Below are 27,425 nucleotides of genomic sequence, written 5' to 3'. Positions count from 1 at the left end.
AATCTGTGGAGAAAGTGGTGGAGGACTTGAAGAGGTGCTGGAGTGGGTGAAGAGCATCTTTATGCAGGGGTGGCAGCATATGGGAGCTGTGGGAGCTCTGAGCTGTTACCTGATCTCTGCAGTGGCTTCAAAGGCTGTGAAGAAGCTGCTTCTGTTCAGGATTCAGAGCAGGGAGAGGCTGGCTGATGGAGCTGGCTGTCCTGGGAGATCCCACAGTCCCTGCCTTGGATGAGCAGTCACCTGAGCAGCAGCAGCACCTCAGCAGCAGGGTGGGGAGGCCCTGGCACAGACTGGCCAGAGAAGGTGTGGATGCTTCATTCCATGGAAACATTCACAGCCAGGTTGGAACAACCTGGTATCCCTGCTCATCCATCCTGCACGAGGGTTGGAGTGAGGTGGTCTTTAAGGTACCTTCCAACCCAATTAATTCCAGGATTCTGTGATTCCCAGTCTTGATTTTCCCATATCAGACACATATCAACACCTGCAGCTCCCCTTCAGAGCTGTCCCCACATGGGAGCTCCTGTGCTCCACAACCAGGTCCTGACCAGGGCCACACACAGGCAGGGGATGAGTGCTGGGGGGCCTGACCTGCTCATCTCTTCCCAAAATAATCTTCCTTTGCCAAACATCCAAGGGCAAGGCTGAGTCACCTCCACAGACCTCAAGGCATGCAGGGGAGCCTGGCCCTGGGAATTCTGCAGCTCATGTGTGCAGCTGGGCAGTGGAGTCAGCAAAGGGCTAAATTCTCTCTTCTGCTTCCCCCTCCTCACTCACCGGCCAAGCAATAGTTTTTTGGAGGAATGTTGGGTGCTTATAAAGAGCCTTCAGGGATAGACAGCCACAAACTCCCTCCAACCTGCTCAGAGAAAGGAGAGCAAATATCCCCCAGCCCTCACCCCAGCCTAGCACTGGCACTTACTGGTACACCCTCAGTGAGGATGGGCCTGAATCCAGCCCGGAAAAAGACAACCTCTTCCTTCTCCTGTGTTTTGCAAAGCAGGTGTCTGGGATGCACAGGTGCAGTGCTTTGCCTTGGCAGTGAGTGAGCCTGTACCAGCCACACGTGTGCCCCTGGCACAACCCTCATGGCCTGAGCAGTGCCACAGCTGAGGCACCTGGAAATTACCCCTGCGGGTTATTTAGAAGCCTGGCTCTGAATGGATGACCCTGCAGCACCGCAGCAGGCTCAGCCCTTGCCTGGGATCGGGGTCACAGCGCCCACACCCAGTTCCACGGAGTGACCATCCCATCCCGGAGCTGCCGTCCCATCCTGGAGCCCAGCCTGTTCCCAGGGATCGTTACCAGGAGCTCGTGTGTTTGGTTGCAAACAGAGCAGCAGTGAAAGCCAGGCGCTCGTGTTTGTGTGCCTGCGGTTGCTCAGGCAACTCGGGGCCAGCCAGGAGCTGCCAAAATCCTCGGTGACCAGGGCCAAGCCCCCGGCACAGCTGCCCTGGGGCGGCGGGGCCGGCCGAGCCCCCTCTGTCCGGCCGGGCGAGGGGCCAGAGGGGCTCCGGCCGCTCGCTCCATGAACACAACCAGACGGGAGCGTCAGTGCGGAGGGGGTTTATTGCAGAGCCGGGTTACAGCGTGGGTCTGCAGCATCCTTTGGTTTGGGCTTCACGAAGGCAGCGGGAGGCCGCGGGGATTCGGGTCGGAGACCTTTGCCGATGGCCAGGCGACACTAAACTCTCCCGGGGCGCATCCTGGAGCCGGGCCAGGAGCATCCCGGCAGCTCCGGCACAAACGGCACGGCGGGGTCCGAGCCTCCCGCCGCGCTGGCCAAGCGGCAAAGACAGGCAGCCTCGAGTGAGGGCACCGGCGGGGAAGGAAGGGGGCGGCTGCGGTGTAACTGGTGCGGGGTTAAGGCAGGTCCCCGGGAGGGGAGGACAAGCTGCGGTCCCCGGTGGGACAAGGGACGGTGCCCCAAAAGGCGGGGCTGAGGTAGGGAAGGTCTGGGTGCCGGCGGGGCAGGGGAGCCCTGAGGAGCAGTGCTGTTAGTACGGTGTGGGGCTGGCGGTGACAGCACGGGGGACACAGGAGGGGCGGGGGATCGCAGCGCAGGGTGGGAGGACGCAGCGCTGGGGCAGAGCACTCGGCCCGGCGACTTCCCCAATCCCCCCAGCGCTGGGCAGCAGATATCCCGCCAGCCCGGGGCTGGCCCCAGCGCAGCCTCCCGGGCTCCAGCTCACGGGCACGTCCCAGGGCTGTGCACTGACCCCGCGGCCGGCGCGCAGGGACCGGGGCGGTGGCGCCACGGGCACCCGTCCCTACTTTTTGACTTTGGAGTCGTAGGTGCCCGCGTTCTTGTAGGCACTGACGTAGCCGCTGGTGTCCACGATGTTCTCCCGCCCGCTCTTGCCCTTGCCTTTGCCGGTCTCGTCGAAGCGCTCCTTGTGGGAGCCCGTGTACTTGGAGGTGTCTGTCAGCCTCTCCACGGCCCCCACCGTCTTGGCTTTCTGCAGTGGAGAGATGAGACATGGGGATCGAGAAGATGCTCCATCACCTTCCCACACAAGTTCCATCCCTTGCCCCACACAAGCTCCTGGCACCCACCAAAGCCCCTGCTGTGCCCCCTGTGCCCTATACAGCCCTCAGGCCCACCCTCACCCAGGGCCATGGGGTCTTCCAGAAAGCGTCTGCGCCGTGGGCAGAGCTCCATCCTCCCTCCTGATGACCACTCCTGCTCCCAGCAGCCAGGGGCTCCTCACTCACCGTGACTCCCACGTTAATGGGCTCCTTCCCTGCCACCAGCTGGCAGATGGCTTCATAGGCCTCCTCTTTGCTCTTGTCCTTAAACCTCTTGGGGGCCAGCTCCTCCAGCGCCTTCTTGAACTCCTCGTAGTTGATGACACGGGCTGTCTTCCCTCTGCAAGAACAAAACTCAGGCTGCCACCAGCATGTCTTTGGGTCTTGCCTCCAAATGAGCTGTATCAGAGGGACCCTGACTTTGTCCTATGCCACCCTTGGGTCCCTCACCCACTTCTGAAATTCAGCTACAGCTGGATCGGTTGGGCTGGGCACAGCTGGTGCTGAGCTCCAGGAGTTTTTCAGTCACATGTTATTGAAGTCCCTGTTACAAAAAATCAGAGAAGTGTTCTAGGATTTGGTGCTGGTGTCAGGAGCGGAATGCATCCATTCTCACTGCTTCCAGCCTGCCAGGGCTTCCCAGCACCCTCTCTCCTCTGGCAGGCATCAATCCTCCAGTCAAATTTGGAAGGACACACACAGAGCATCCTCATCTCTGACGCAGCACAGCAACCTGCCCTCCTGCACCTCAATAACCTCCCAGTGCTCTGCTCTGTCACACCCAACCCAGGAACATGGGAATGCTTGGACAGAGCACATGAAGGAAGCAGGTTCTCCACCTGTCCTTGTTCCCACACCCTTGGTGTGGAGCACGAAGTGTCGTTGTGTCCCCAGGGACCCTAAAAGCAGTTCTAGGTGCCTTTTAGTCCTTCAAGCTGCCCCTGTGACCTCCATGGACCAGAGTCCTCCCCAAGCTTGGCCATTGGCTGGCCAGGCCCAGGGAAGGGCCACATCACATGGGACAACCCTGAGCACCCTCCTCTGCTCCCTGTGGCACCTTCTTGAGATATGGGAACCTGGCAGCACCAACCAGGCCCATCCCAATGCTTGGAGTAGGAGCAGGGGCACAATCTCTGCACCAAATCTGAGCCTCCCATCCCAAAATTTGGGTTGATTTATTATTAGGTCTTTCAGAAGCAGCCACATGTCCCACCTGAAGGTGTGACACTGCAGGAGAGCACCCACAGCTCTGTGACAAGCGGGGTGGGCAGCCTGGGCACACAGCAGGAGTAGCACAGCTCTGCGGGGATCCCCACACCCAGACACCAACACCCTGCCCCTACTGCAAAAGCATCCAAGTCACTTACTTCACCTTGGAGAAGACAATATCCACGTCGGTGCTGGTGACGCTTTTCCCGTCGGTGACTTTGCAGTCTTTGCAGAGCTTAGCCCAGTTCTTCCCGTTCATCTCCTGCCCCGTTGCCTTGGTGTCGCCGTAGATGGCGAATTTGCGGAAACTCTCCTCCAGGGATGCCATCTCAGCGTTCTCGGCCATGGGGCTGCAGGACACGGGGCAGATGAGCCTGTCACCACCCAGGCTCCTGCTGGCGGCCGGCAGAGCTCAGCTGGCTGCTTGCAGGCCCTCGAGGGCAGCAGGAGGAGGAGGAGGAGGAGGAAGGCTGGTGAGGGTGGAGGCTCTGCAGGAGGATCAGGGTGTTGGCAGCACCTGCGGGCGTGGGGTGAGGGCTGACAGCAGCCTCGGATGAGCCCCGAGGCTGAAAGCCAAGAACGTGTCTTGGGGAATGGAGGCTCCTGGTCGAGAGCTGTCAGCAGGGAGGCTGTTGGCTGCGGGGCTGGAGGGGAGTGAGTGCATCAGCCTGTCCCCTCGGGAGTACTCTCCGGGAATGACGCAATGCACCCGCCTTCCTCCCGCTCGCAGATCAGGAGAACCGGCATCGCCGCCTGCCTTCAGCCCCACCTCTCCCCTGCCTGCATCCCTCTGTGCAGCACTCCGGCCCTGTGACCTGCCCCCAGGGCTGGGCCAAGCCTGATGCTCTGCAGGGTGCCAAGTTGCCAACAAGTATCTGCACCCCGTGGTGGCACTGTTGCTGCTGCCCCATCCCCGCTCCCCGCCTGCCATCGCCTCGCCAGCCTCACCCTGGCGGCTCAGCATCCCTCACCACGCGCAGAGCACCCACAGCCGCTCGGCCAGGACTGGGTGCAGCCGTGTTCGGGGGAGCTCCAGCACCCAGGGGGGTCTCCGGCACTCCGAGGTGCAGAGCGGGTACCTCTCCCGGTGGGTGCCCGGGAGAGAGAGGCCGGGATGGGCCCCCGGAGCGTCTGCGAGGGCCGGGGAGTGGTCCCTAAGACCGTCGCTAGGGAGGATGGGCGTTGCCTGGCGACCGTCGCTAAGGAGGCGCGGCGGGGCGGGGATGCGGCCGGTTGTCTCCCGGCCCCGCGCTCCCGCGGGCTCCCGCCGGCCCGGGCCCGCACGGCCCCGCAGCGCCAGCCGGGGAGCTCACCCCCGGCGGCCGCGGGATGCCGGGGCAGCGACGACCCCCGCCCGCCCTCGCGCCCGCTTTCCTCCCTCCCGTGCAGTGGCCCCGGGACGGGCACCGGAGGGGCCGCGGGTGCAGGGGGTCCCGGTGGCTCGGTCACTCACCTCCCGGTCACTCGCTCACCTCCCGGCGCCGCGCTCTGAGGCGGGCGGGGGCGGCCGCCGCCGCCTGTTTAAGGCGCCGCCATGGCGACGGGAGGGGCCGGGCCGCCCCCGCCCGCCTCCCCCGGGCCCCGGCACGGCGGGAGCGCCCTCGGGGCGGGGAGACGGAGCCCGGGCAGCGGACCCGGACCACTTCTGGGACCCTTCAGCTCCCTATGAAGCATCTCTACTTCCCCAAGAGACCCTACCGGCGCCTGACCAGGTCTTTCCTACACCCCACGAGGTCTCTCCATCACCTTACAAAGCCCCAGCGTTGTCTCGCAAGGTCCCTTTAGCACCCCCCGAGACCCCACCATAAACCCACAAGGTCTCTCCGCCATCCCCTCAGCACAGGCTCCTTAACCTGGTTAACACAGCTAAAGGAGCCTGTGCTGGGGTTAACCTGAACCTGGCACCCCTGTTCTGCTTTACCCTACAGCCCTTTCCCCTGCCCCACACAGTCACCACGCCTCCCATAGAGGAACTGTCCTCTTGGTGGGTGACACCACGGACCAAGGCCACTGCCCAGGCTGAGGAGACAATGAAAACCTTCTGGTGTATCAAGGACTGTGGTGAGCACCTGTGACCCAGTGAGACACCCTTGGAGCAGCCAGATGCCAGCACTGCCCACCCTGGCAGCCTGGAGCATGGCCACACACGGGGCTCCCGGTGGGTGCTGCAAGCTGAGGCAGTACCCAAATATTGTGGTTGTCATGGCACCCCAACACAACCCACATCTCTTACTCACTGCCCCACCTCAGCTGTTTGCCCACAGCCTGCTTTGATCCCTGTGCTCTGCTGGCATTGTGGATGATCAGCTGCAGCAGCAGCGGTTGCTGTGCACAGCCAGGACACACAGTGTGTGATTTGCTGCTGCCTTGGGGGTCCTGCAGACAAACCAGCAGCTTTGGAAACTAGAAAGTGGCTCAAACAAGAGTCTTTGGCACCCTGTGGTCTGCCTGCCCTGGTCCCTGTGCAGAGAAGCCATAGGTTAAGGACAGACACAGGTGCCCCATGGCTGAGCTGTCCCAGGGCATCAGTTCTGCTTGTGCACCCAGAGCATTTTGCTGTGGGGCACAGCCCCAGTGACAACCTCCCCGTCTTGGCTGAGGGTATCTGTTCTCTCCTGGGACACTGTTGCCAGTTCTTGACTGGACAAACCCATGAGCAACCTGTCCACACTGATTATCTCTTGGATTAGGGTCTGGAGACCTCCAGAGGTAAACACAAACCAGCTCTGGAAGTTTGGGATCACTAACTTCACCTCTCACTTCAGAGGTGAGTGCCAGAGCTGGTGCAGAGGCCTCAGGTGTGAGCACCTGGCCACTTTGAGTAGGTCCAGCTGGTCAGACACATGAAGGATCTCATCTGATCATGCTCCCCAACCAACCCTGTGGCCCCTCCATCGGGGGCTCCACAAGAGCTGCTCCTTCCCACCCCAGCCAGAGGAAGGGTGACAAGGATGTCCTGGAGGAGACAGTCCAGAGTGGGAAGGACAAGTGTGGAGGCTCATCTGATGCCACAGTCCAGGCAGATCTCTCCAAGAAGTGTTTTTCCTCTCTCTAGTTTGTGCTGGTAGAGCTCAGACATGGCCAGAGAGCCTGGGAGGACTCTCCTGATCACACTTTCTTCCTGCTCCTCATACAATATGAATGCAGGTTCCAAAGTGCAGAGGGTCAGATGTGACAGTGCCTGGCTGTGAAGTGGGAATTTAAACACGCCTCTGTGCAGGTCAGAAGGACTCAGAGGTGTTGTCCCACCTGCAAGAAGGTGGGGACGTACTATAAACTCTCTGGTTTAAGGACAAGGGAATAACTATTGCCACCCAGAGGAGGGTGGTTAAATCTTGATGAATGTACAGCCTTATCCAAGGTACAGCCTTATCCTTAGCTTGCCCTGCAGCTCCCCACCAAAGCAGGTGTCTGGCTCTGCTTCCTGCTCCAGACAGGAGCCAGGTAATGTCAGCTGGAGCATCCAGGAGGAACTGGCGGCGGTGGGCAGCGTGGGAGCCTGCTCCGAGCCGGCAGCAGGTGGAGGAGGAGTTGTTCAGGTCGGCGGCTCTTCTGTAGGAGCTCCCGCTGCTCCTGGGGCTGCAGAGCCCAAGGAGCCAAGCAATGGCACACGGGGAGAGCCGGGTAAGGGGGGCGCTGAGCCACGGCTGGTGAGTTGTCCACGGGGTCGGTTGAGCAGGTCAGGTTTCGGTTCCTAAGGGCTGGGGTTTGTTGTGCGTTTGTTGTCACCATGACAGCCCTGTTGGGATGGAGCATGGTCCTTGGCCGGCTCCCGCTGCTCCTCATGCAGCCCGGAAAAGGAAGCCCGGGAGGAGGCTGTGACTTGGTCCGCAGCCCATGGGACGGGCAGGAGTTGAGAGGGAGGTTGCACAGGTCCTGTGATGTGGTGGAGGAGCATGCACACGGCTCCGTGCTCAGCTCGCCGGGGGCCTTTCCCTTCTAATCAAGGTCAGGATGTTCCCAGGCTGTCTCCTGCCCCAGGGACAGAATGAGCCGAATACTCCAGCGCTCACCCCAGACACGCCGAGGCTCACACACAGCTGCATCGCCGAGGTGCAGCTTCGGCTGCCGGGCTCGTTCCTGCTGGGACTGTGTCCCTCTCCCACCCTCACAGAGTTCGGAGTGTTGTGACTGCTTAAGGGTGCAGGTCAGAGCTCGCACGAGGGCACAAGCAGAACCTCTGAGCAGCCTCTGTGCTCATCCTCATCCTCTTTGCCCCTCGCTTCCCCCGAGGCTGGGCACCGCAGCCTCCCGGGACTCATCCCCTTTCAGGAATGATTCTCTGGCTCGGCCGTGTCTGGGGTGGGATGAGGTTATGCGGGAACGCCGCTTCTCTAGCGCGAGTTGCTACAAAACAGAGGGAAGTGTTTCGGAGGTTGTGCAATATGTACACGGTCACCCCAGCAACAGCGCGTCCACAAGGCATTAGCGGGGTTTAGCTGCGGCTGCTGAGCGGCGCGATCGGGGACCGGGGCGCGCTGTGTCCGTGCCGGGTGTGCCACCGAGCACGAGCTGCAGTCATGCCACGCACGGCACCGGGCACAGGAACGGGGGGAAAACTCCATCCTCTGGCAGGAACTTCTTTTCCCCCACCCTGCAACTCAAGGCAGCTCATTGAGATGCTCTCAGGACGTGTCGAAAGCAGAGCAGGAACAGACTTCTACAAAACCATTTCCCAAAGGATGGTCCCCTTGACTTCAAAGAGGAAACAAAGAAACTTGAGCCAGGCTCAAAGATGAAAGTAAGCACGACGTGCATCCCATGCCAAGGCAGAGGCTTGGAGCAGGCACTGCGGGGCCTGGCACAGCTGCCAGACAATGGCCAGGGACTGTGGCATGATTCCAGAGGACTGTGGAACGCCGTCATCCTGCAAACCATTGCTTCTTCCTAATAGAAAGCTACAGTGTCTTGTGGTGGAAACAGCTGGTCCAGGGCACAGCCTCCAGCTGATGGGAAAGTTCATACCCTGGCAAAACCCTTTTATTTAGTGCTGAAGAAGGTGCTTGAGGATGTCAGACCTCAGTGTGTCTGCAGTGATGGGGAGCTGAGGGCATCAGGACTCCTGCTGTCAGGACCTCAACCCAGCTCTCCAATGGTCTTGGGCTGCAGCTTGTGGTCATTGCAACCCTCTGGTGCTGAGCCCAGGACTGCTCTGCCCACACGCTAGGCTCTGCAGCAGCACCCCAATGTGACTTGTTCCTTTTGCTTACAGGTCTGCTATGGACATTCCTCATGAAGAGCAGCAGAAATGCCACTGGCACTTGAACCTGCAGCATATCAACATTAAAGGCCCAAGAGGACAAAAGCAAGGTCGGGAAGGAGAGTCCAGGAGATAAAACTATCTCAGCTTCACCATTTTCACTCCTGAGTGTTCCTTGGATGTGGTTGTGGCAAAAACATAAACCCCAGCCAACTTCAATCACCCACACACAATCCTCCTGCTGCCCCTGAGGTTTAGGAGATCTGGGTCCAACACTGGCAGTGCTGGGAACCTGTCCTGCTAGAGCCTGGCTCTTGGCTCAGCACTCAGCTGCTCCAATGCACGGACACAGCCTTGCATGTTTGGCAGCCTTGAGTTATTCAGCAGAGCGGAGCAAATGTTCCAGCTGAAGGCAGCAAAAGGATGTCTCTGGACATCTGATCACCCATGAAACCCAGTTCCCCTCAGCCTAAAGAGCACAGCAGCCTTTCTGCAGCACAGTGCAGAGCTGGCTGGGCCTCCTCCCTCTGGTGCTCACCCTGCACAAAAACCAGGCTGGATTCCACAGGGAGAAGGTGGTCTGATCCCTACCCTCAGGAAAGACACTCCCATCTAACACCCAAAAGGCCCTGTGGAGAGGGGACTGCTGTCACCCCCACACTGGTTACAGTGCTGAGCACTTCTGGGACTCCAGAGGCTCAGGGAGAAGTCAACCAAACGGCCTGGGGGTCATCAATGGGGCAGAGCCAGGAATTGCTGCAAAAGAAAGGAGGAAACTATATAGCAAAGAATATAGAAAACTTTATTGTGGCCAGAGCTACTGAAGAGCTCCATACTTGATTTCAGGCCTGATTCTGGCTGGACAGAGTAAGAAAACACACAAGGTCTGCTCAGGGGCACCTGCTGAAGAGGAATTACCAATGCTCTCTGATGGAGGGACAGCTGGCCATGGAAAACCATGAGCCCAGCATTGCTGCAGGATGTAATTTCTTTGGATGACAACTGACATGAGAAACAACAGCAAGGACTTTATCTAACTGGGGACCCATTGGTGAGCAATGCCCTGGACTCTGTAGACACCCAGTGCCATATCTTCTGGCCCACACTCACCTGCTTTTCCACAGGGTCACACTGCCAGCAAGCACCACTGGCTACAGCAGACAGGAGTGTGACCACAGGCCAGCCCTTCCTGCAAACTGAGACAAAATGACTTCAACAGCAACATAAGACTTCACTTTTACTGATCACCAGGTTGTGTAATTTGATAAAGAGTCAAAGCTCCTCATCCCAGTTATTTCAGGAGAAAAAAAAACAAGAGAAGAGAAGAGTGGTAAGGCAGCCCTTTAAAACACCTCCAGGTCTTTCTCTCAGGCTAGTCTCTCCCATCAAGGCTGGGAGTCCACCCTGCCTGTCCTGTGTTGACTGTGGCCAAAGAGTCTTCATCCCCAGATCCCCTGTCCTGCTCTGACCCAGTTCCAAGGAATGCTTGCAGACTGAGCTAGACAAGAGGAGAACAGCTTAGCTTGACCCTCACAGCACCATGCTTTGTCCTCTCCTTCCCTAACCTGCACCCACCGTGGGCTGGAGAAAGGTCAGTTGTGCCTTCCACACATCAAAATATTTGGAAGGGTGATGAAGACTCCCCTGGCTTCCTTTTCTTTGCTGGTGCACCTGTTTTTTCACAGCACCAGCGGTGTGCTGTGCTGGGGATGTGTCTGGAAATGTGCATCCAGCCATGCCAGTGCTGCTCCTCAAGGCTGTGCCAAATCTTGTCAGACATGGCCACACTGGTGGCAAAGCCCATGGAGATGTGTGTGTAGCTGCTGTCTGGGCTCTGAGGTCAGCTGGCTGCTAAGCGGATCTTGGCTTGCTGGAAGCCCAGCGTCACACTCAGACAGCAATTTGGAACAGGGTATACTGGCTGGGGACATCAGGAGGGCAGGGAGAGCACAGGTGCTGTAGGATGGCAGCCCAGACAGCTCTCTGCAGCTCACCCCCAGCACAGGGTGCTGTGGCTTGAGGTACTGGCCATGTGCCTCACTGTCTGCTGTGGGACCTTTCTGCACTACACACACCCCAGACTTGGCTGTGGACTAATACAAATCTGGCAGCCCAGGAATTGGAAAGGTTTCAGGGCCTTCTGTATCCCAAAACTTCTGATGAGATACTGCAGCGTGGGGCACCCCAGGCTGCTGGGAAGGGGGAGCAGGTCAAACCATGCTGCCTCACAGAGAACACACTGGTGGAGGACTTGGCTTGAGGGTGCACAGTGGAAAGCGGTATAGGGATGGGGCAATCCTGAGGTTACTCCCTGACCACCTGCTGAAGCCCCTGAGCATGATCCAAAGACTGACAGGGTGTAGGCAGATGGAAATACAGCTTTCAGGGCACAGGGAATGGCAGAGCTGCAGCCCCATACACTCTGCTGGGAAGTTACTGCAGTACCAGCGTGTAGAGGGCCAAGAGGGGTTGGCCCTTTCCTGGGGAAAACACTTGAGCTCTCTTGAGCAACAAGACTACCTCAGGTTTGTCACCTTGCTGCCTCTTGCATCCTCTTGGCTGAGGATGACAAATGTCCCACTGGAGCCTGACAGCACATGCACAGTGAGGGGTGAATCTGTAGGCCTCTGCACAGCACTAACGCTGCTCCCAAAGGCCATGGCTTTGGAAGGATGATCCCTAGGCCGCTGTGGTGCTTGTCCTTATGTCCTTTGAGCATGGATCATGTGTGCCCACATGCTGCTTGCTGGTGCATTTTCTGTGGTCAGGCTCGGATGTGCTCTCACCGGGCTGGGGCTGAGGGACAAGAGGTTCTCCACTGCTCTTACTTACAAACACAGCAGGAATCTTAGAAAAAAGTTCCAGGTCTCGTTGCACATGTCTGTCCTGCTGGCAGCTTCTTTTTTTGACCTTGTGCTGAGAATACAGATTCTTCTTCCTGACTCCTCTGGGATTGTCTGTGGACAAGGGATAATGTTGAGAGTTGCCTGAGTTATTTTTAGAAGGCCCTTGAAGGACTGGGCTCCCAAGGCAAGTCTGAGCCACAGGAATCTCATCCATGGACTCAGCAGACTCTGAGTGATAGTCAGCTGGAGGTCCTGCTGCCTGGATGAGGCCCATGCTGCTGGGGGACACAGCAGCTCTCAGAGGAAAAGCTGGCACTAAGAGGTGAAGGCTGCAGGAAGGTGAGGTGACAGGAGCTGTGGCTGGAAACTCTGCAGATGGAAATAAAGGGAGAAGAAACCTTAAGGGAGAGATCTCTCAGCCCCAAAAAGACATTAACAAGCCCAGGAACTCTGCTATGGCTGATCCACTAGTGTTAAAGCAAATCATACATATATTTATGCAAGATTCAGCAGAGAAGCTGACTGGTGCACTCTCACCTGATGGGAGATCTGGGAATGAGGGTGGAGGTGTAGCATGTGCTTTAGATCCACTGTCCATTGCTGAGGAAGAAGCTTTCTGCATTCTCTTTCTTCTTTTCTTCTGTTGCTGTGAAAGCAAGTGGCCCAAGAGAAGTCACTTCACCAGCCCAAAGTAAGGAGACAATTTTTTTACTTGTTACTTCTTTTTAATTCTTCCTACTTTGAATAACGAGCACTAGGTATAAGTCCAAGAATATTTAGAATATTTGAGCTACTATGAAGCACTAATAGAGAACAAGCATTTCATGAAAACACATCCACATTATCTGCATTCAGTGACTCTCTCTGCGGAGGTACCTTTAAGCTGTTATCTCATAGAGCTGGGGGTTGTACAAGACACTTGTCACTTGCATTTGTAAAGCCAAACTAGAAGAGGGGACCAAAACTCACACAGCACAGGCTGTCCCTAGAAAGAAACAGTCCTTGTCCCAAATACAGTACAGATGAAAACAAAATTTTCTTACCATCTATATGGCAAGACTTATTAATAAGCTTGGAGAGAAGAGGAAAAGCACCACCACCTGCCATTTGAGCAAGAGGAGAGAGCACCTGGATGCAGATACATGAATATCAGGACCCCAGTCTAAGACTTTGGAGATTAGTTCCATACACTCAAGCTCCATATCCACAGATACCATCTTTCCCTGGGCAGGTGCTATATTTGAACACTTAAACTGTTGGATTTTGCTCTACAGAAACATGCAGAGCTTCTTATATCAACAAAGCAATATAGTCAAGAGTCACTGCACTGGGGCAGCAAGGCATTGGATTAGAGCTGTGTCACAGCTGTGAGCTTATGAGGGGACTGTAGGATAGCTCTGATCATGCCTGTGAGCAGAGACAGGAGAACATCACCTGGATTTGGTGACTGCAGGGCACACCTGCACACACACACTGAGGGGAGGCAGAGTCTGTGAGCAGGGGGTAAGCACAGCCTGCTCCAGAGTGGGCATGCCTGAGCACCTGGGTGGGTTGCTAGCGGCAGGTTGGGTGTGTGGCAAATCCTCCTTACCTGAGAAGGGGCCACAGAGTGAAGAGATGGGGACTCAGGGGCTGAGCTCTGCTTGGAGTCACCTTCTTGGTTATGGACATCGAGCTTTGGAAAGCTAAAAACACAGCAGACACACAAAGGTGATTCCCTAAGACAGCACTTAAGTCTGATGCCCTCTTTGTCTGCATGTACAGAGCCAAGCTGATCACAGCCTCCTCTGCCTTACGCAGCATTCCCAGCAAAACTGCAGGGGAACTTTTCCTGCACAATTGTGTAAAATAACAAGGAAATCCCCAGGGACGCAAGTTAACAGGAAAGGACTAATTAAGAGGCAAGGATCCTGTTTTCCCAGGAGTGCTTGCCTGTGTTATAAACTTGCAACTGTTGCAAGTCATTTCTCCACATGTAACTATACTAAGCTCAACAGAGGAGTTACAGGACAAATCAGCCAGCCTTAAAGTAATTTTAATATAAAACAATTAATAGAAACCATTTTCATATAAAATAGCCTAAAGAGAGTATTCTAGGAATGATATTTTCCCAGGAGACAGAAGGCAAGTATTCCTGCAGGTATTTACCCTCCTGAAACTCAAATATTTCTTCATGCTTTGCTCAAAACACTGGTGCTCCCTATCTTTCTAAGTACTTTTGTCTTAGGGCCCATCAGTGACCTTGATAGCAAGTTCCCATTCACCAGACATGCTGCTAGGAGAATCTTATCCTCGACTTCTCTCACCTTTTTCCTGAAGTTTCTGTTGAGACTTCCTCTACTTGAATTCCAGGGTCTCTGCAGCCAGGATTACCTGACAATAAGTCTGCTTCCTGGAAAAAAAAACACCAACATTTTCAGACTAATATGAACACAGAGGGGAGAAGAGGGATTTTCATTACAAATGTACTCTTTCTCCTCATGCCAGACATCTTTTGTCCTTACAGGTAGCACAGCAGGAAACTGCTGCTTAAGAAGATGGAAAACCAAGATTGGCACAATTAGGAGTCTTTGATTAATTAGTTTAGTCCAGCCAGTATTTCATGTGACTCAAAACCAAATCACACTTACAGAGATCAGCTTAGTCATTTCTTGGGACCACATTCAAAATACCACTTAAAGCTTCCATTAGTTACACAGTTCAATCTGAGGAGCTCTGCAGTGAATGCAAAACATGTCTTTTAAATGCGAAATGGAGGTGAGAAAGATGGAAGCATGATATATACATAAAAAGCATAAAATGTTTTCTATTTCTTGTGTGACCCTGTATGGCTAAGACCTGCTGATTTTTAAAAATTAGTGTGATATGTTGCTTATTTGCCTCGGGGGTGGAAGAGCTCACAGTAATGACAGCTGAACTTGAAAATTGCGTGTTTTCAGAAACATCATAAGAATAAGCCTCCTAAATCCAAGTGCTGCATTACAGGAAAGGACCCCAGTCCTCCCTCAAAAGCACCCAGTTAAGATGGTCAGAGTAACAAGGGATGAGGGCCTGTTATCAGAAAAGGATAAACCATGCTCAGAAGAACCTTGACACCACATATCAGCTGCTCTTAAACTTGGATAATCATCAAGAGAACTTCTTCCTAAGTATTTCACTATGCAATGACTACAAAGATATTTTAAAGTAACTTTTAGGTTAAGATGGAAGGATTTAAAATGTGACAGGCATTAGCTTCAAAAATAACTAAAACAAGCCCATGAAGACCTATTTTTCTGAACAGCCTGATCAGCAAATTTGAGAAAATGAAGTCAAAGTTGGACAGGCTACAAATGGGTTCCTGAGAGATCCAGGGCCTCTGCAATTCAACAAATTCATAAACAATCAACAAAGGAGCAGAGCAGTGAGAAGCCTGGTGATGACACTCCCTGATGTAAGGCATTAAAAATGAAAGCCAGCCGCAAAGAGCTGCGGAAGATCTTTGCAATATTGAATTACAGGGTGGTAAAGTAGCACAAAAAATCAATATTGCGAGAGGTAAAGATGGAAAGTGAAGCATGTGGGGCAAGCAGTGTAAACTTTATATACAAAGCATCAATCTCTGAACTAGAAAAGAATCCATGGAGCTGCACATTCAGTGGCAGCCAAGAAATCATTTCAGATGTTAGGAATAAAAAGGAAAGACAAATAAAAAGAGTAAAAAATAATCATTTCAGCGGTTTTACAGGTGGCAACGTAACATCTGAAGGGAATTGGTTTAGCAATCAAAAACACGACCTTCTGATTTAAAAGTTTATCCAAGTGCAAGATTAATAATCTGCAGAAAATTACTACATGTATTTCAGTAGGAACTTGCAACTCAAGTCAGATCATCACTCATCACCAGCTGAACACAAAGTGTGCACAAATGTCTCCTCAAAGCTCCTTGGGACATTTACAATCCAGATTTACATTCAGGCCTCATGCACCTGAGTCACGAGGGAAGGAAACCAGACACAGTCTTGTGTCACTGTGAGTGTGCAGGCAGGAGATGCAGATCTTTTCAGAGTGAAGCTGAAATGAGCTGCAGCAGAGACATCCCACTGCACAGAAATCTGAAAACAATCAGGACTCAATGTCCACAGCACATAAACAGGACTGCAGGACTGGCATTTCAAGGGAGCTTAATAAATGATTCATCTTGAGAATAACACGGACAATTTCTTTCCAAGCACGGAATGAAAGAGCCTCTTTAAATCCATTTTGTTAATTTCAGCCTTCTATAAATAATGTAGAACCAAAGCAGTCACATAAATGAAAGTAAAGCATTAGAGCTGACTACAAAAACAAATGAGACTCAATCAGTAGAAAATACAATGTTCTCTCACAGTGTGACACACAAGCTACAGCCACAGCACAGAGTCCAAGCCTCTCTCTGCTCCCAGGCATTCAGCAGGAGAGTCAGAATCCTCCCACTGCAGCAACACAAGCCACCCTTTGCAGCTGGGTTGTCAGGATTCAGCTGCTGCTCCTGCTGAAAGCTGGACTGACAGACTGCCCAAGTTCTGCCCCCATGCAAATCCTGGCCATGTTCACAAAATTCCAGTTGTGACCACCTCAAGGTCCATGGTTTAGCAGCCCAGGATGGATTCAGCTCCCTTGTCCACTGCAGCTGCCCTTATCAACCACTTCAGTGTCAGGAAGTGCCCTGACGTGCTGCCTGCCTGGAGGGCAAGCAGAATTGAACAAGAAAATAAGTTCTTGTCCCAAGGAAAGTGGGTCTGTTACAAGTTGAGGCTGAGTGAAGGCTAAGTTCATCTTACATCAAATAGGAAGAAAAAAATAATACTGAAAATGGAAGGGAAACTGAGTAAAATCTGTGTTTAGTATTTAAAATCAAACCCCACCAACCTGAATCAGTTTCCAAAGCAAGTTTAAAGCTTTAGGAATGTGAGAAGAATCAATCCCCAGCTGGCCTCATATGAAAGCCAGCTCCCTGGCATGAATGCAATTATGCATTAAAGCATAGGGTTTGGTTTAGTTTATATTTCTTTGGACTGCAAATGACTACAGAAAAAATGGTTACTTGCACATCCTGCTTTAGGTATGGTAATAGAAGGAAAGGGTCAATGTCTCCAACCATTTTGCATTTCTTTGTGACACCTGAACCATTTAAATGTGCAAAATTAGGGCTCTTACTTTGTGGATCCTACAAGTACATAAGAATCCTTTATCCTGAACAAGAATCCTTTAACCTGAACACAGCTGAAGACTTAACCACAAACCAATATGGAAAACTGAAGCCAAAACCAACACCCAAGCTTGAATAAGGCTCAAAAACAAGCCTTAAAGGGGAAATGCATGTTTCTTCTTAGTCCCTAAAATGAATGAACAGTTCAGACAAAAGTGGGAAGAGGATGATTTCCATTTTATGCTTACAACATGTTGGATCAATTACAAAGGGTTGCAGTGTTCAAGCTAAAGAAGGCTGTATTCAACACAGCTTACAAAAGGCAAGTCACTTGGTGTCCTCCTACTCCAATCTATTTGTTTGTGTTTATCTCTGGTTGCTATGTAAGAAACAAGGAAAATCTGGTGGGTTAACATTTTTCTTAACAATGTTACTGGGCATCATCCAGTCTTTCTTGTTCCCCAAGGTCCTAATTGCAGTCCTGAAACATCAAACTCCTTTTCACCCTGCTCCTTCCAGGCTTGCAGCTTCAAATTAACCATATTCACAACACATATCTAGGTAAGAACCAGTGAAGACAGGAGAACATCACTGAATGCCAACATCCTAAATGTGCACACACACATGAAGTCCACCCCTGTACAAATACCTTTTCAATATCAATTAAAATTCAGAAACTTAATTAGAGCTAATACTTTATTATTATTTTAACTTTCATAGTAAGCAAAGCTCTGTGAAACAAAGTGCCAAATATTTTTGTTGTTATAGAAACCTCTGTTTAAACTGAAGGTTCAACTTCTCCAAAACAGTAAAAAAACATATATGAAAAGCTAGGGACTTCATATTATACAAAACTGAGTGAGATCACTTTCCCCTTTGCATTGATAGGGAAGAACTATGGATGAATCCAGAGACAACGCAGTATCTCTACAGAGAATACTTGGATGAACCTTGTATTTAATTAATTTCTTATGAAATACAAAACTGTTTGCATAGTAGATAATTTACTTGTATAAAATGAAAAGTAATACATGATCAAGAATCACAGAATAATTTAGACTGGGAAGAATTTCTGGAAGTGCCTAGCTCAAACCCCTGCTAAAGTTAGTACAGAATGTGTCCAGTCAAAATTTGAGTTAATCCAATAATTTGCCTTGTAGCAAAATAAATTACACTGAACCTCTCAATTCAGAGCCTGATACATCATCTACCTCTGCAGAGTCTAGCAGCATTTAAGAGCTTGTAGAACTCTTTTTACAGAGATGTAGATCAACATCATGGTAATAACAAGGACCCTTACCATTATACAGACTCATTTTAAAGAAAAGCAGTTATCTGGGTCATTTCTGAAAAACTAGTGTTCTTTTCACTTTCAAGATGGTTAAACTACTGGTATTATTAGCTGCTCAGTGATGAGCCCCAGTTTCTCCAGCCTTAGAGCCTGTCTCATTTGAAGTCACGACACCAAGTCCCCAAGAGGTGCAGTGCGACCCAAACAGATGGTCCTGTCCTTTTCAGGGAAAGGATTCTTCCCACTCTTCAGTCACCCTCATTCGTGCTGAGCCAGGCATTTATGTGACTGCTTGGTGAACCAAATGGGAGGGAGTTGGGCCAGCTCAACTATTTTTTTAATAACGTTTATTGTTACTCAGATGAGTTCCCCCACCCTGTCCTAATGAACAGCTGTGCTGGCAGAAGAGACAAGATAGTGCAGGGCCCAAAAGAAGTGGAGGAAGAGAGTGGGTGGGATTGATTCCTTTGAAAGCAGTACTTGCTTATACCTAAAGTGTTCATGGAATTACAGGCCCTGCACTTTTTCACATCCTACTCAACTCCATCAAAGTACCTTTGGAGTCTTATCTCTAGCAACTGCCTTTAAAATACAGAGCTCAAGAAAGCGAAGCAAAGTTTACAAAGCAAACAAGTGAGGCTGTTTTTGGGAAATGGACTGAGGATGAGTAGGATGAGTACCTGACTGGGTCTCACTTGGGAGGAACAAGACTCCTGTTTCTTGTCTGCCATGTCTGGCTGCTGGGGACGCTGCTGCAGGATGTACTCATACGTAGTCAGCTTGTGCCACACTGAAAGGGAAGAAAGAGACCTGTCAGCACAGGAAAGGCCCCTCCCTGACTGCACTTACACAAACATGATGGATAACTATACAATCAAATAGTAACTATAAACATGAAGAGACTGATAATCTAAGCCAAAAGTACCTGTGCACTGTACATCCTACTGTATCCATTATTGCCACCATCACAACGCTTTCTTATAGTCCTGCTATTCTAAAGTGTCCTAGAATGGTACAGCTTTCTATACTGTAGTAATTTGTTCAGTTCATTTCAGGGCAAATCCATTACTCATGCCCAACAAGGGTAAGATCTGTACTGTACAAACAGCTTGGTGAGCCATCAGAGAGTTTGTGGTGCTAAATGGAGAGAAGAAATTGAGCAGGTCACTGTGTCCTGTAGTGATTTAGACATTTAATGTGCAAACCAGTGAGCATCAAATGCACAGCTTGCCTTGTGCCAGACAGATGTGCCCAGATGTCCCTGACTTTGTGAGCTCTCCAGGACCCCATGCAAACATATCTGTTTCCCTGAATGACCAAAAACATGTCATATTTATGAGCAACTTGGTTTCTTCATGAGACCCAAAAGAGTCCTAAATGCAGACATTCTTCCCATAATGACCTTAAGAATTTTTAGAAAATAAATCCCAGAAATGGATGCTGAAGGGTTTTAGTGCACAGCCTGGTAGCTATTCCTCTTTTTCAAAGAAGCACAGCAGTTAAGCAGATGACTAGGATAATCTGGACTAAAACCCTCCCTCTGCCTGAAGACTTTTATATCACTGATATCTTACCTCTCAAAACCATGCCCTGAACACAGGACAACTTCACAGAGAAGTGGGGGAGGGCAAAGGAGAGGTGCCCTTCTGCTAAAGCAATCACCTTATGAAAAAATAAAAATTCAGGATCCATTTGGGCAAGAAGAGAGAACATAGAGATGAATGTGAGTCTGCAGCCAAGTGATTACTTAACAGAAATAGTGCAGGGTGCTGGCAAGTGCTCCTAGAATGGCACCCTTTGCTTTCTTTGAAAAACAGAATGTTACTCCATAAGCAAAGGCCTATTAGCCATTCTTAATTTGGATTTTATTGGTTTCTGAATACTTACAGTATAATTTTTAAAATATTTTAATAGAGCTATTTAGTTAAAATACTGCATTTTTTGCCAGATAACACTGCAGCACATAACATGCAAACTACAATCAGTCTGTGAACAACCCTACATGCTTTTATATTCCCTACTATTTTTTTCTTTCTATTCTGCTATAAGTTTCTTGGTATTGAAGAAAAAATATCCTCCCTCCAAGCTTTGAAGTGCCATGCTTCACCAATTGCCTTTAGAACTGAGTCTGAATCAAGACTAGTAATTTTGAATACATGGACCTACTTTTTTGAGAATAACCTACTTTCTTTGAGTGATCATAGTGAGTAATTAAAATCTGGAGAGTAACTGAAATTTTTACTGTGCTCCTAACAAAACTAGATACTAAATTTTAATAGTCATACCTGATTTACGCCATTTTTTAATGGAAGCCTAAGGGCAGTACCACTCACATGGGTGCTCTTTAATTTCTGTAATTTAATTACTAAAAATCAAGAAGGTATAGGAAGAAATACTGACCAACAGTAATTACACAGGGATTGGTAAAGTGTATTTCTAGTCTCAAAAGAGGGAAGACAGTTCATTACAACACTGTCTACCTTAAGACATTCAGAGGAGACTATTGACAATTACAGGTATGAAATAAGAGGAGTTTAAATTCAGACATACTTTGTCTGTCTCCCTGAAACGCAGCAGTAAGTGCAAATGCAGTGGTAAGTGCAATGCATACTCACACAATAAAGGCTTCAGTGTGGTGACACCCTTCCTTTAAAGCAAGGGCTTACACACTACATTCTGTACAGCTGGGAACAATTTCATTAGGGCAGCGGACTATAACGTAATAAAATGTTAAAAACATTAGCAATAATTCTGTTTCCATGTAAGATGAAAAATAAAGATTTAAAATTTGGCCAAAATAGAAGTTAATTTGGCTCGAAATTTATTCTGAAAAAGAAAAAAAATCACCCCAAGAAAAGAGCAGCAAAATTTCCCCCAAGCCTAGAGCACAACTAGTGGCACACAGAGGTTTCTGTCTGACAGATAAAGCAGGTCATTATCTCAGGCAGGGAGCGCCCTCTTGTGGAAGCTGCACACAAGGACAGGATAAATACCACTCCGGACTAAATAGTAATTATTTTTCATTCAGAAAAAACCTTTCTGTAGCTTTGTTATGCTTTTTGTCTTTAAAAAGTGTTAGATCAACCTTTAAAATCTCCAGGCCGTGCCATTAACACAGAAAAGCCAACTGTCAATTCTGCCAAGGAAGTAAAATTGCATCTGCCCAAATTTCAGTCAAGCTCAAAGAGGCTCTAGAAGAAAACGATGGTCAGTGTCCTCACTGAGTGCCCTGTCCCCGCCAGCTGGACAACATTCACCTATCAAACACTACACTTCAGCAGTGCAACTGTTTTGCTTCTGGAGCTGCGCTGGTTTGCGCTGACCTAGTTTGTGTTGGCATCTGCAGGTCTGTTAACTGAGAACCTGAAAATCCATCCAAGGATCCTCTGTAACTGCTGTCCTCACTTCTCTTCCACCACATCCCTTCGGTCCTACTTCTGGCACCACCAACTACTGCAGATGTAAGATCTCTCCCTATCATGACTTTCATCAGCAGCCAAAAAGCATTGGCTTAATTTTAAATGATGGCTGAAAAAAAGTTTTTGATGCCCATCTCTACATAAATAAATATAAATATCCTTTCTTGACAGAGCAACAAGCAGTTCTAAAGAGAAGCCTTTCTGAAAGCCTCTTCCTCTGAATTCCACAAATCTTCTTGTATCAATATGGTACAATTTCCATAAAGGGGCCTTATCCTGGACGGCAGTGCTTCAATCAGAAATGTAGCTCCATACATCCATTTCTCTGGGGTAAGGGAAAAAAACAGGCTCTCTCACACAGCAGAAGTACTGGGGAGCACAGTGAGGAGACTCACAAAGGCCATATGAGGAGTCAATCTGAATTTGCCATTGCTGGCACCAAGCTGGGATTGACCAGTTCATCCCACTTGGCCTCTCCAATACCCTCCCAAGTGCTCTCAGTTTCAAGATAACATAGCTTAAACATGGCTGCAGGGTGCCAGCACAAGCCCCACATTACACATGCACTGATAAGCCTACATGGTGCAGGGGGGAGCTCAGAAATAGAATGTTAAATCCCCATTTTGTACGTCTTCAATGGCAATCTTGCACAATGGATGTATATTAGTGACACAGATGAACAAACAGTGAATGCAGGATGAATAGAAGATAAGCAAAAATGAAATGGGGTGTAGATAACAGGAACAAAATACCTACAGAGATAGATGTGAAAGGTCAAGAGGTGGCCCAGCAGGATCATGGTCACCAGGCTCAGAAGAATAAAAATCCCAGCTGTCACCAAAATGGCAGGTGCCTGGGTCTCAACAGGAGATGCAGGAAGAAACACAAACCAGCGGTCCATGTGGTTCCTCAGAGCTGTAAAACAGAGTTGGAGGTAAGTAGATTGTCCAGGTGTGAATTATCTCTAAATAAACTTTACAGCTGGAAATCCTGTTAACTCAAAAGTAGCTGCAGACCCATTGTGCACTGGAGGCTAAGAAATCTGGTGCCTGCAAGGTTTTTAGGAAGAGCATTAGCTCTGCTCAGCTGGATGGAAAGACATTCCATTCAGCTGAGCAGAGATACTCTAACAGAAATATAAAATTGAAATGGTAAGGAATGGAGTTTTTCCTCAGTGGAAGAGCTCACAGAATCCAAACCCCCATCAAGACAAGCTGGCTGATTCCCAGGATGCTCATGTGGAGCACTGCTGTACCATCAAAGTGCTGGTCAGAGCGAAGCACCGTGGGGTCGACAAAGAACTCCACAAAGACGTAGGAAGCGATGAGCAGCAGAAGCCCCAGGCCCAGGATGGCAGACAGCACACTATTCAAAAAGAGCCTGCCAGGAAAGGGAGAGGTCTCAGTGGCTTCAATAACATCACACATACAATTCAATATCCTAGCCTTTAATAGAGATAGAGACAGCTATCTCAAATTACTGTCATGCTTCCTTGCACTTACGATAGATACTTAACTTTTTATTTGTTACTCTGAGGGACTAAACTGTGACCCTTTAGTGCAACCATGGTTACAAAACAGTCAAGTATATCTCGGACAGACAAAGAGCTCCCTGCACAAAATCTGAACATGGCAGTGTAACATGGCACCCAGCAACAATACCACTTTGCTTTCCACAGGGTTTAAGAGCAGGAAAGTAAACTGAGAAGCATCAGTGACAGTCTCCTTATTCTTATCTCTAACCTGGGATGGATTAGAGGTCCCTATATGCTGCTGTGACTCCTGCCAACTGGCAAGTCTTGTAGGGAAAGCACGTGATCTGGATGCAAGTTGTTTCAGACTGAAACAGCACCATGACGGTTCCATTCCTACTCTAGCTTTCAGATGCACTAAGGACACCCAATTAACATCCTGTAAGCTTTTCTTAATAACAAATAATAACTCTATGTTCTCTGGTTTTACTTACAGATGTTCAGCTACAACATTGTAAGTTTAGGAATTTTATCCCTCATTATTTGAATGTCATGATTATGCTTGTATTTTTCATCTAGTTTTCTCATGACTGATTCTGTTCAGCCAGGGGCTAAAAGAAAAGTGGTTCTGAATGGCTAAATACAGACTGGACTGAGTTACAGGAGAACCTTGGAAAGAGAAAGAGACACATCATTGATGCAGTGCTGTGCTTCTGTCACAATGCCAAGCTCTTACCAGTAATTCCTCTCGCCCACACAGTTGTTGAGCCATTTGCAGTGATGATCAAAGCCACACACACACTTGTTGCAAGTTCCACAGTGCTTTGACTTGGCACTCCTGCCAAAGAAAGGGTGGCATTAGCATGGCACCACCAGCTCATTACTACGACTTTTCAATGACTCAGACACGGGGGGATACAGCAGCAGAGATCCTGGTAGTAGTGAGTAAACCTTCAGCATCAGGAGTAATTTATTTCCCAAACTTATCTGTCCCTGGTGGACCACAGCTCCAAACACTACAAAATCCACCTTTCAATGCACTGCATGATTTTTAATTTGGAGACTGTTGAATTCTTATTTGAATCCCTTCAGCAGTACTATAGAGCTTGATCTTAATGCCTGCCCTTCAAGCATTTCCTGCAACTGGCCAGCATCCAGCCAGAGACAAGCACACATACACACACACAAGTTACACACTGTTAGGTAAAACACCAACACCCAGGGAACACGGCACACTACAGCCTTCTCCACACAACATGAGCAATGAAATAAAACACAGAACCCTGTGCACGTTTGACAGGGAGCCCCTACCCAACCACCTGAACCCTGCCACAAGATGAAGCTTAACTTGCACCATAGCAGCTCAGGGACTCAATTTCAAATCTTATAGTCTGACTTTAAGAACTAATGGTGAAATGCAACGGTGAAGAAGACAGAGCAGTAGAAAGAAAAGATACTTACACATCTACATCACAGACATAGCAGTGATGGTTCTCAATGACATGTGCATGTTGGTTACGGTTGAAGGTGGCCAGAGGCCCCAGATAGTTCTTTTCTCTCACGTTTGCATCTGCAGGATCAATGGAAACTGCAGTAAGATGGACAACTAAATGGTAAATAAAACACACTCCTGGACACTGAAGTACACAGTTAAGGATTTAACACATCTTTTAATCCTTAATACACAAATCCCACATAGAAGAGAAATACTCTGGCTCAGGTGCTTTTCTCCCAAGCCTTCTGTGCTACGTAACAAATGCAGTTAAACCCCCCAGTGATAGCTTGTACCAGCCCATGTTCTCCTCTCCATCCAAGGATACGATGTACCCAGCGGGCAGCCAGTGGCGGGGCAGGAGAGGAACCAGGATTCCAAAGCCAACCAGCGCAAAGAAGAGGAACAGCAGCCAGGCAATGACCTGGAACAGGTGCAGAGGCCAGCTCCAGCCATTTCTTCGAGCCCGCTGGGTCTTCACTTCAGGGACAGCTTCACCCAAATCCTCTGGAACTATCTTATTATGAGGTTTATTGCAGATATTCATCTGCAGAAAACAAAAATGGGAAACAAAAAGATGTGATACAAAAGTGCTGTGACTGAGCCCTGGTGCTGGAGAGATGCTCCAAGGCGGACAAAGTTAAGAGACTAAAATGATGACACATGTGAAGAGAAACAGCTTGGAGCTCAGAAGCAATTTCTCCTTTTCTCAGTTTGTGGTGGACTATTAGAGGCTGTTTTTCACTTGCCACAGGGACAGGAAAGTTTCTAACAAAAGAGAGTTAGGCTGCTCTGCTTCATAGAAAACTTGAGATAGCAGAGAGAGCAAACCAGGCAGTAGATCAGGGCCAGCATCACAAAACCAGCACAAAGGAGCTCTGCTGGACCTGAGCTGCCTCAAGATACTTCTGCACCACTCTCACCCTTCCTTTGTAACTAAAGAGGATGTGAAATTAACATCTAACATGACAAACAACTTCAATTAGTCTGATTAACATGCACAGGAGAGTGATGAAAGAAAAGGAGGAGGGCTCTGTCTCACTTGCAGTAATTTTGATAATGGTTCCAGTGCTAGAACAATTCCACAGGGCTGGAAGAGAGCAAGCACAGCAACATGCTGAAAGAGTGAGCAGGACAATTCCAACCCTGGAATGCCAACAGCCCTTCAGTCCTTGGTGAAGGGCTGGAAATGTCTTTTTGGGTCAACTGTAAAGGAGTGGGTAAGAAGAGCAGAGAATATAATTTATGTTCATCAGCATAGTCTTATCAACAAGTTGCCTAGAATAAAAATTCCTAACTACACCCTTTGAATTAGCAGTATTCAGTCCTTGGTGAAGGGCTGGAAATGTCTTTTTGGGTCAACTGTAAAGGAGTGGGTAAGAAGAGCAGAGAATATAATTTATGTTCATCAGCATAGTCTTATCAACAAGTTGCCTAGAATAAAAATTCCTAACTACACCCTTTGAATTAGCAGTATCTGCCTGAATTCATCATTCAAGTTGCTGCATGGCAACTGGCTCATCACTGATGAGAAATCATTACCAATCATGTAATCCTTTTCTCATTAGGCTGTTGAAAACTTGCTTGTGCGTCACTTTGAGCTACCTCTTACAAACCCGTAGTGGGTATGCCCGGCACGCCTTTACATCCACTTCCAGAAAACACTGAATATAAAAATCAAAGCATGAAGTTACTATCAGTGTAGACAGAGAGTGAAGCACCGGGACGCAAGGGCAAACACCAGAGGCCGGGCAGCCACTCTGGAGACAGCCGCGTAGACCCCTCCCGCACTCCACCACCTGCCACCCCTCACCTTCTCCCCGCAGAAGCGGCTGACAGCGGCCCCGGCCCCGCCTCATGCCCAGGCAGGGCGCGGGGCCCCTGGCTGAGGCCTCCACAGCAGCTCCCGGCGCCTCCGCGGGCCCCGGGCCGCTGGGCCCGTCGCCATGGCAACGGCTACGGCGGCGCGCAGGGGGCAAAAGGCGCCGGGCGCGATCGTTCCGCCGAGGTACGCGAGGAAGGAGCGAGGCTTCGTCCTACACCAGCCGCTGTGTGGGATCCTCTCACACCCGGGGAAATCCTCCCTACGACACTCCCCAGCCTTTCAAGGGGTCACACTCCATACAGATGGGGCTGGAGATGCCCAGTGAGCCAGCGGAGGGGGCTGGTTGTGAGGTAAAGCCATCCCACTCCTGGAAAATTCCATTCCCTATTATATCGACCAGGCTTTATGGCACGAAAATGTAGTACTTTTGTTAATATATGTATATATATAAAGCGATTAAGTTGCAGAATTTTACTGGGGATTTTGGAATTTTTCTGGAGGATTTGCAGTGGTTTGTGCTTAAGTAAAACAAGGTAAAAGACAGGGAACTAAGGATTGCCTTATCAATGAAGGATAAAGGATATCCCTCGGGGACCAGGATGACATGGCCTTTGATGGATCTGAAACCCTCCTAGCATTGTCTGGCATTAGTAATTCCAGAAAGACAGATTTCAGGGATGCCTGGATCGTGGAGTCTTAGATTAACCTGAGCTGGAAGGGATCCACAAGGAACATCAAGTCCAACTCCTGACCCTGCCCAGGACTACCCCAAAAATCATACCATGTGTCTGAGAGCATTGTCCAAATGCTTCCTGAAGTCTGACAGGTTTGGTGCTGCAAGAGTTTCATTCAGGACATCACCAGACAAGCAGCAAGAACACTGGGAAAATAGAATCATAGAAGCAGTAAGGTAGGAAAAGATCATCGAGTCCGACCACTAACCCAGCACTGCCGTGTTCACCACTAAACCACG

General features: G+C 49.8%; 2 protein-coding genes across 2 annotated transcripts; both read right to left on the bottom strand.

The window, feature by feature from the left end:
• Positions 1-1,550: 1,550 nt before the first annotated feature.
• TPPP3 (tubulin polymerization promoting protein family member 3) lies at positions 1,551-5,285 on the bottom strand. Its single transcript, XM_066327701.1, has 4 exons — positions 5,192-5,285; positions 3,897-4,088; positions 2,716-2,869; positions 1,551-2,459 (listed from the first exon to the last, which is right to left on the bottom strand). The coding sequence occupies exons 2-4, from the start codon at positions 4,082-4,084 to the stop codon at positions 2,271-2,273; spliced, it is 531 nt and encodes a 176-aa protein (XP_066183798.1). The 5' UTR covers positions 4,085-4,088; positions 5,192-5,285; the 3' UTR covers positions 1,551-2,270.
• A 4,434-nt stretch (positions 5,286-9,719) lies between these two features.
• ZDHHC1 (zinc finger DHHC-type containing 1) lies at positions 9,720-26,559 on the bottom strand. Its single transcript, XM_066327700.1, has 11 exons — positions 26,441-26,559; positions 24,956-25,174; positions 24,597-24,772; positions 23,872-23,973; positions 22,920-23,044; positions 22,421-22,579; positions 18,926-19,035; positions 14,091-14,176; positions 13,376-13,469; positions 12,322-12,430; positions 9,720-11,895 (listed from the first exon to the last, which is right to left on the bottom strand). Exons 2-11 carry the CDS (start codon positions 25,172-25,174, stop codon positions 11,618-11,620), a joined length of 1,458 nt encoding a protein of 485 aa, XP_066183797.1. The 5' UTR covers positions 26,441-26,559; the 3' UTR covers positions 9,720-11,617.
• Between the last annotated feature and the right edge of the window lie 866 nt (positions 26,560-27,425).

Source organism: Sylvia atricapilla, chromosome 12 (genome assembly GCF_009819655.1).
Source record: "Sylvia atricapilla isolate bSylAtr1 chromosome 12, bSylAtr1.pri, whole genome shotgun sequence".
NCBI lineage: Eukaryota > Metazoa > Chordata > Aves > Passeriformes > Sylviidae > Sylvia > Sylvia atricapilla.
Note: the sequence above shows the minus strand (reverse complement) of the source record. Positions and strands in the feature narration are given on the sequence as shown.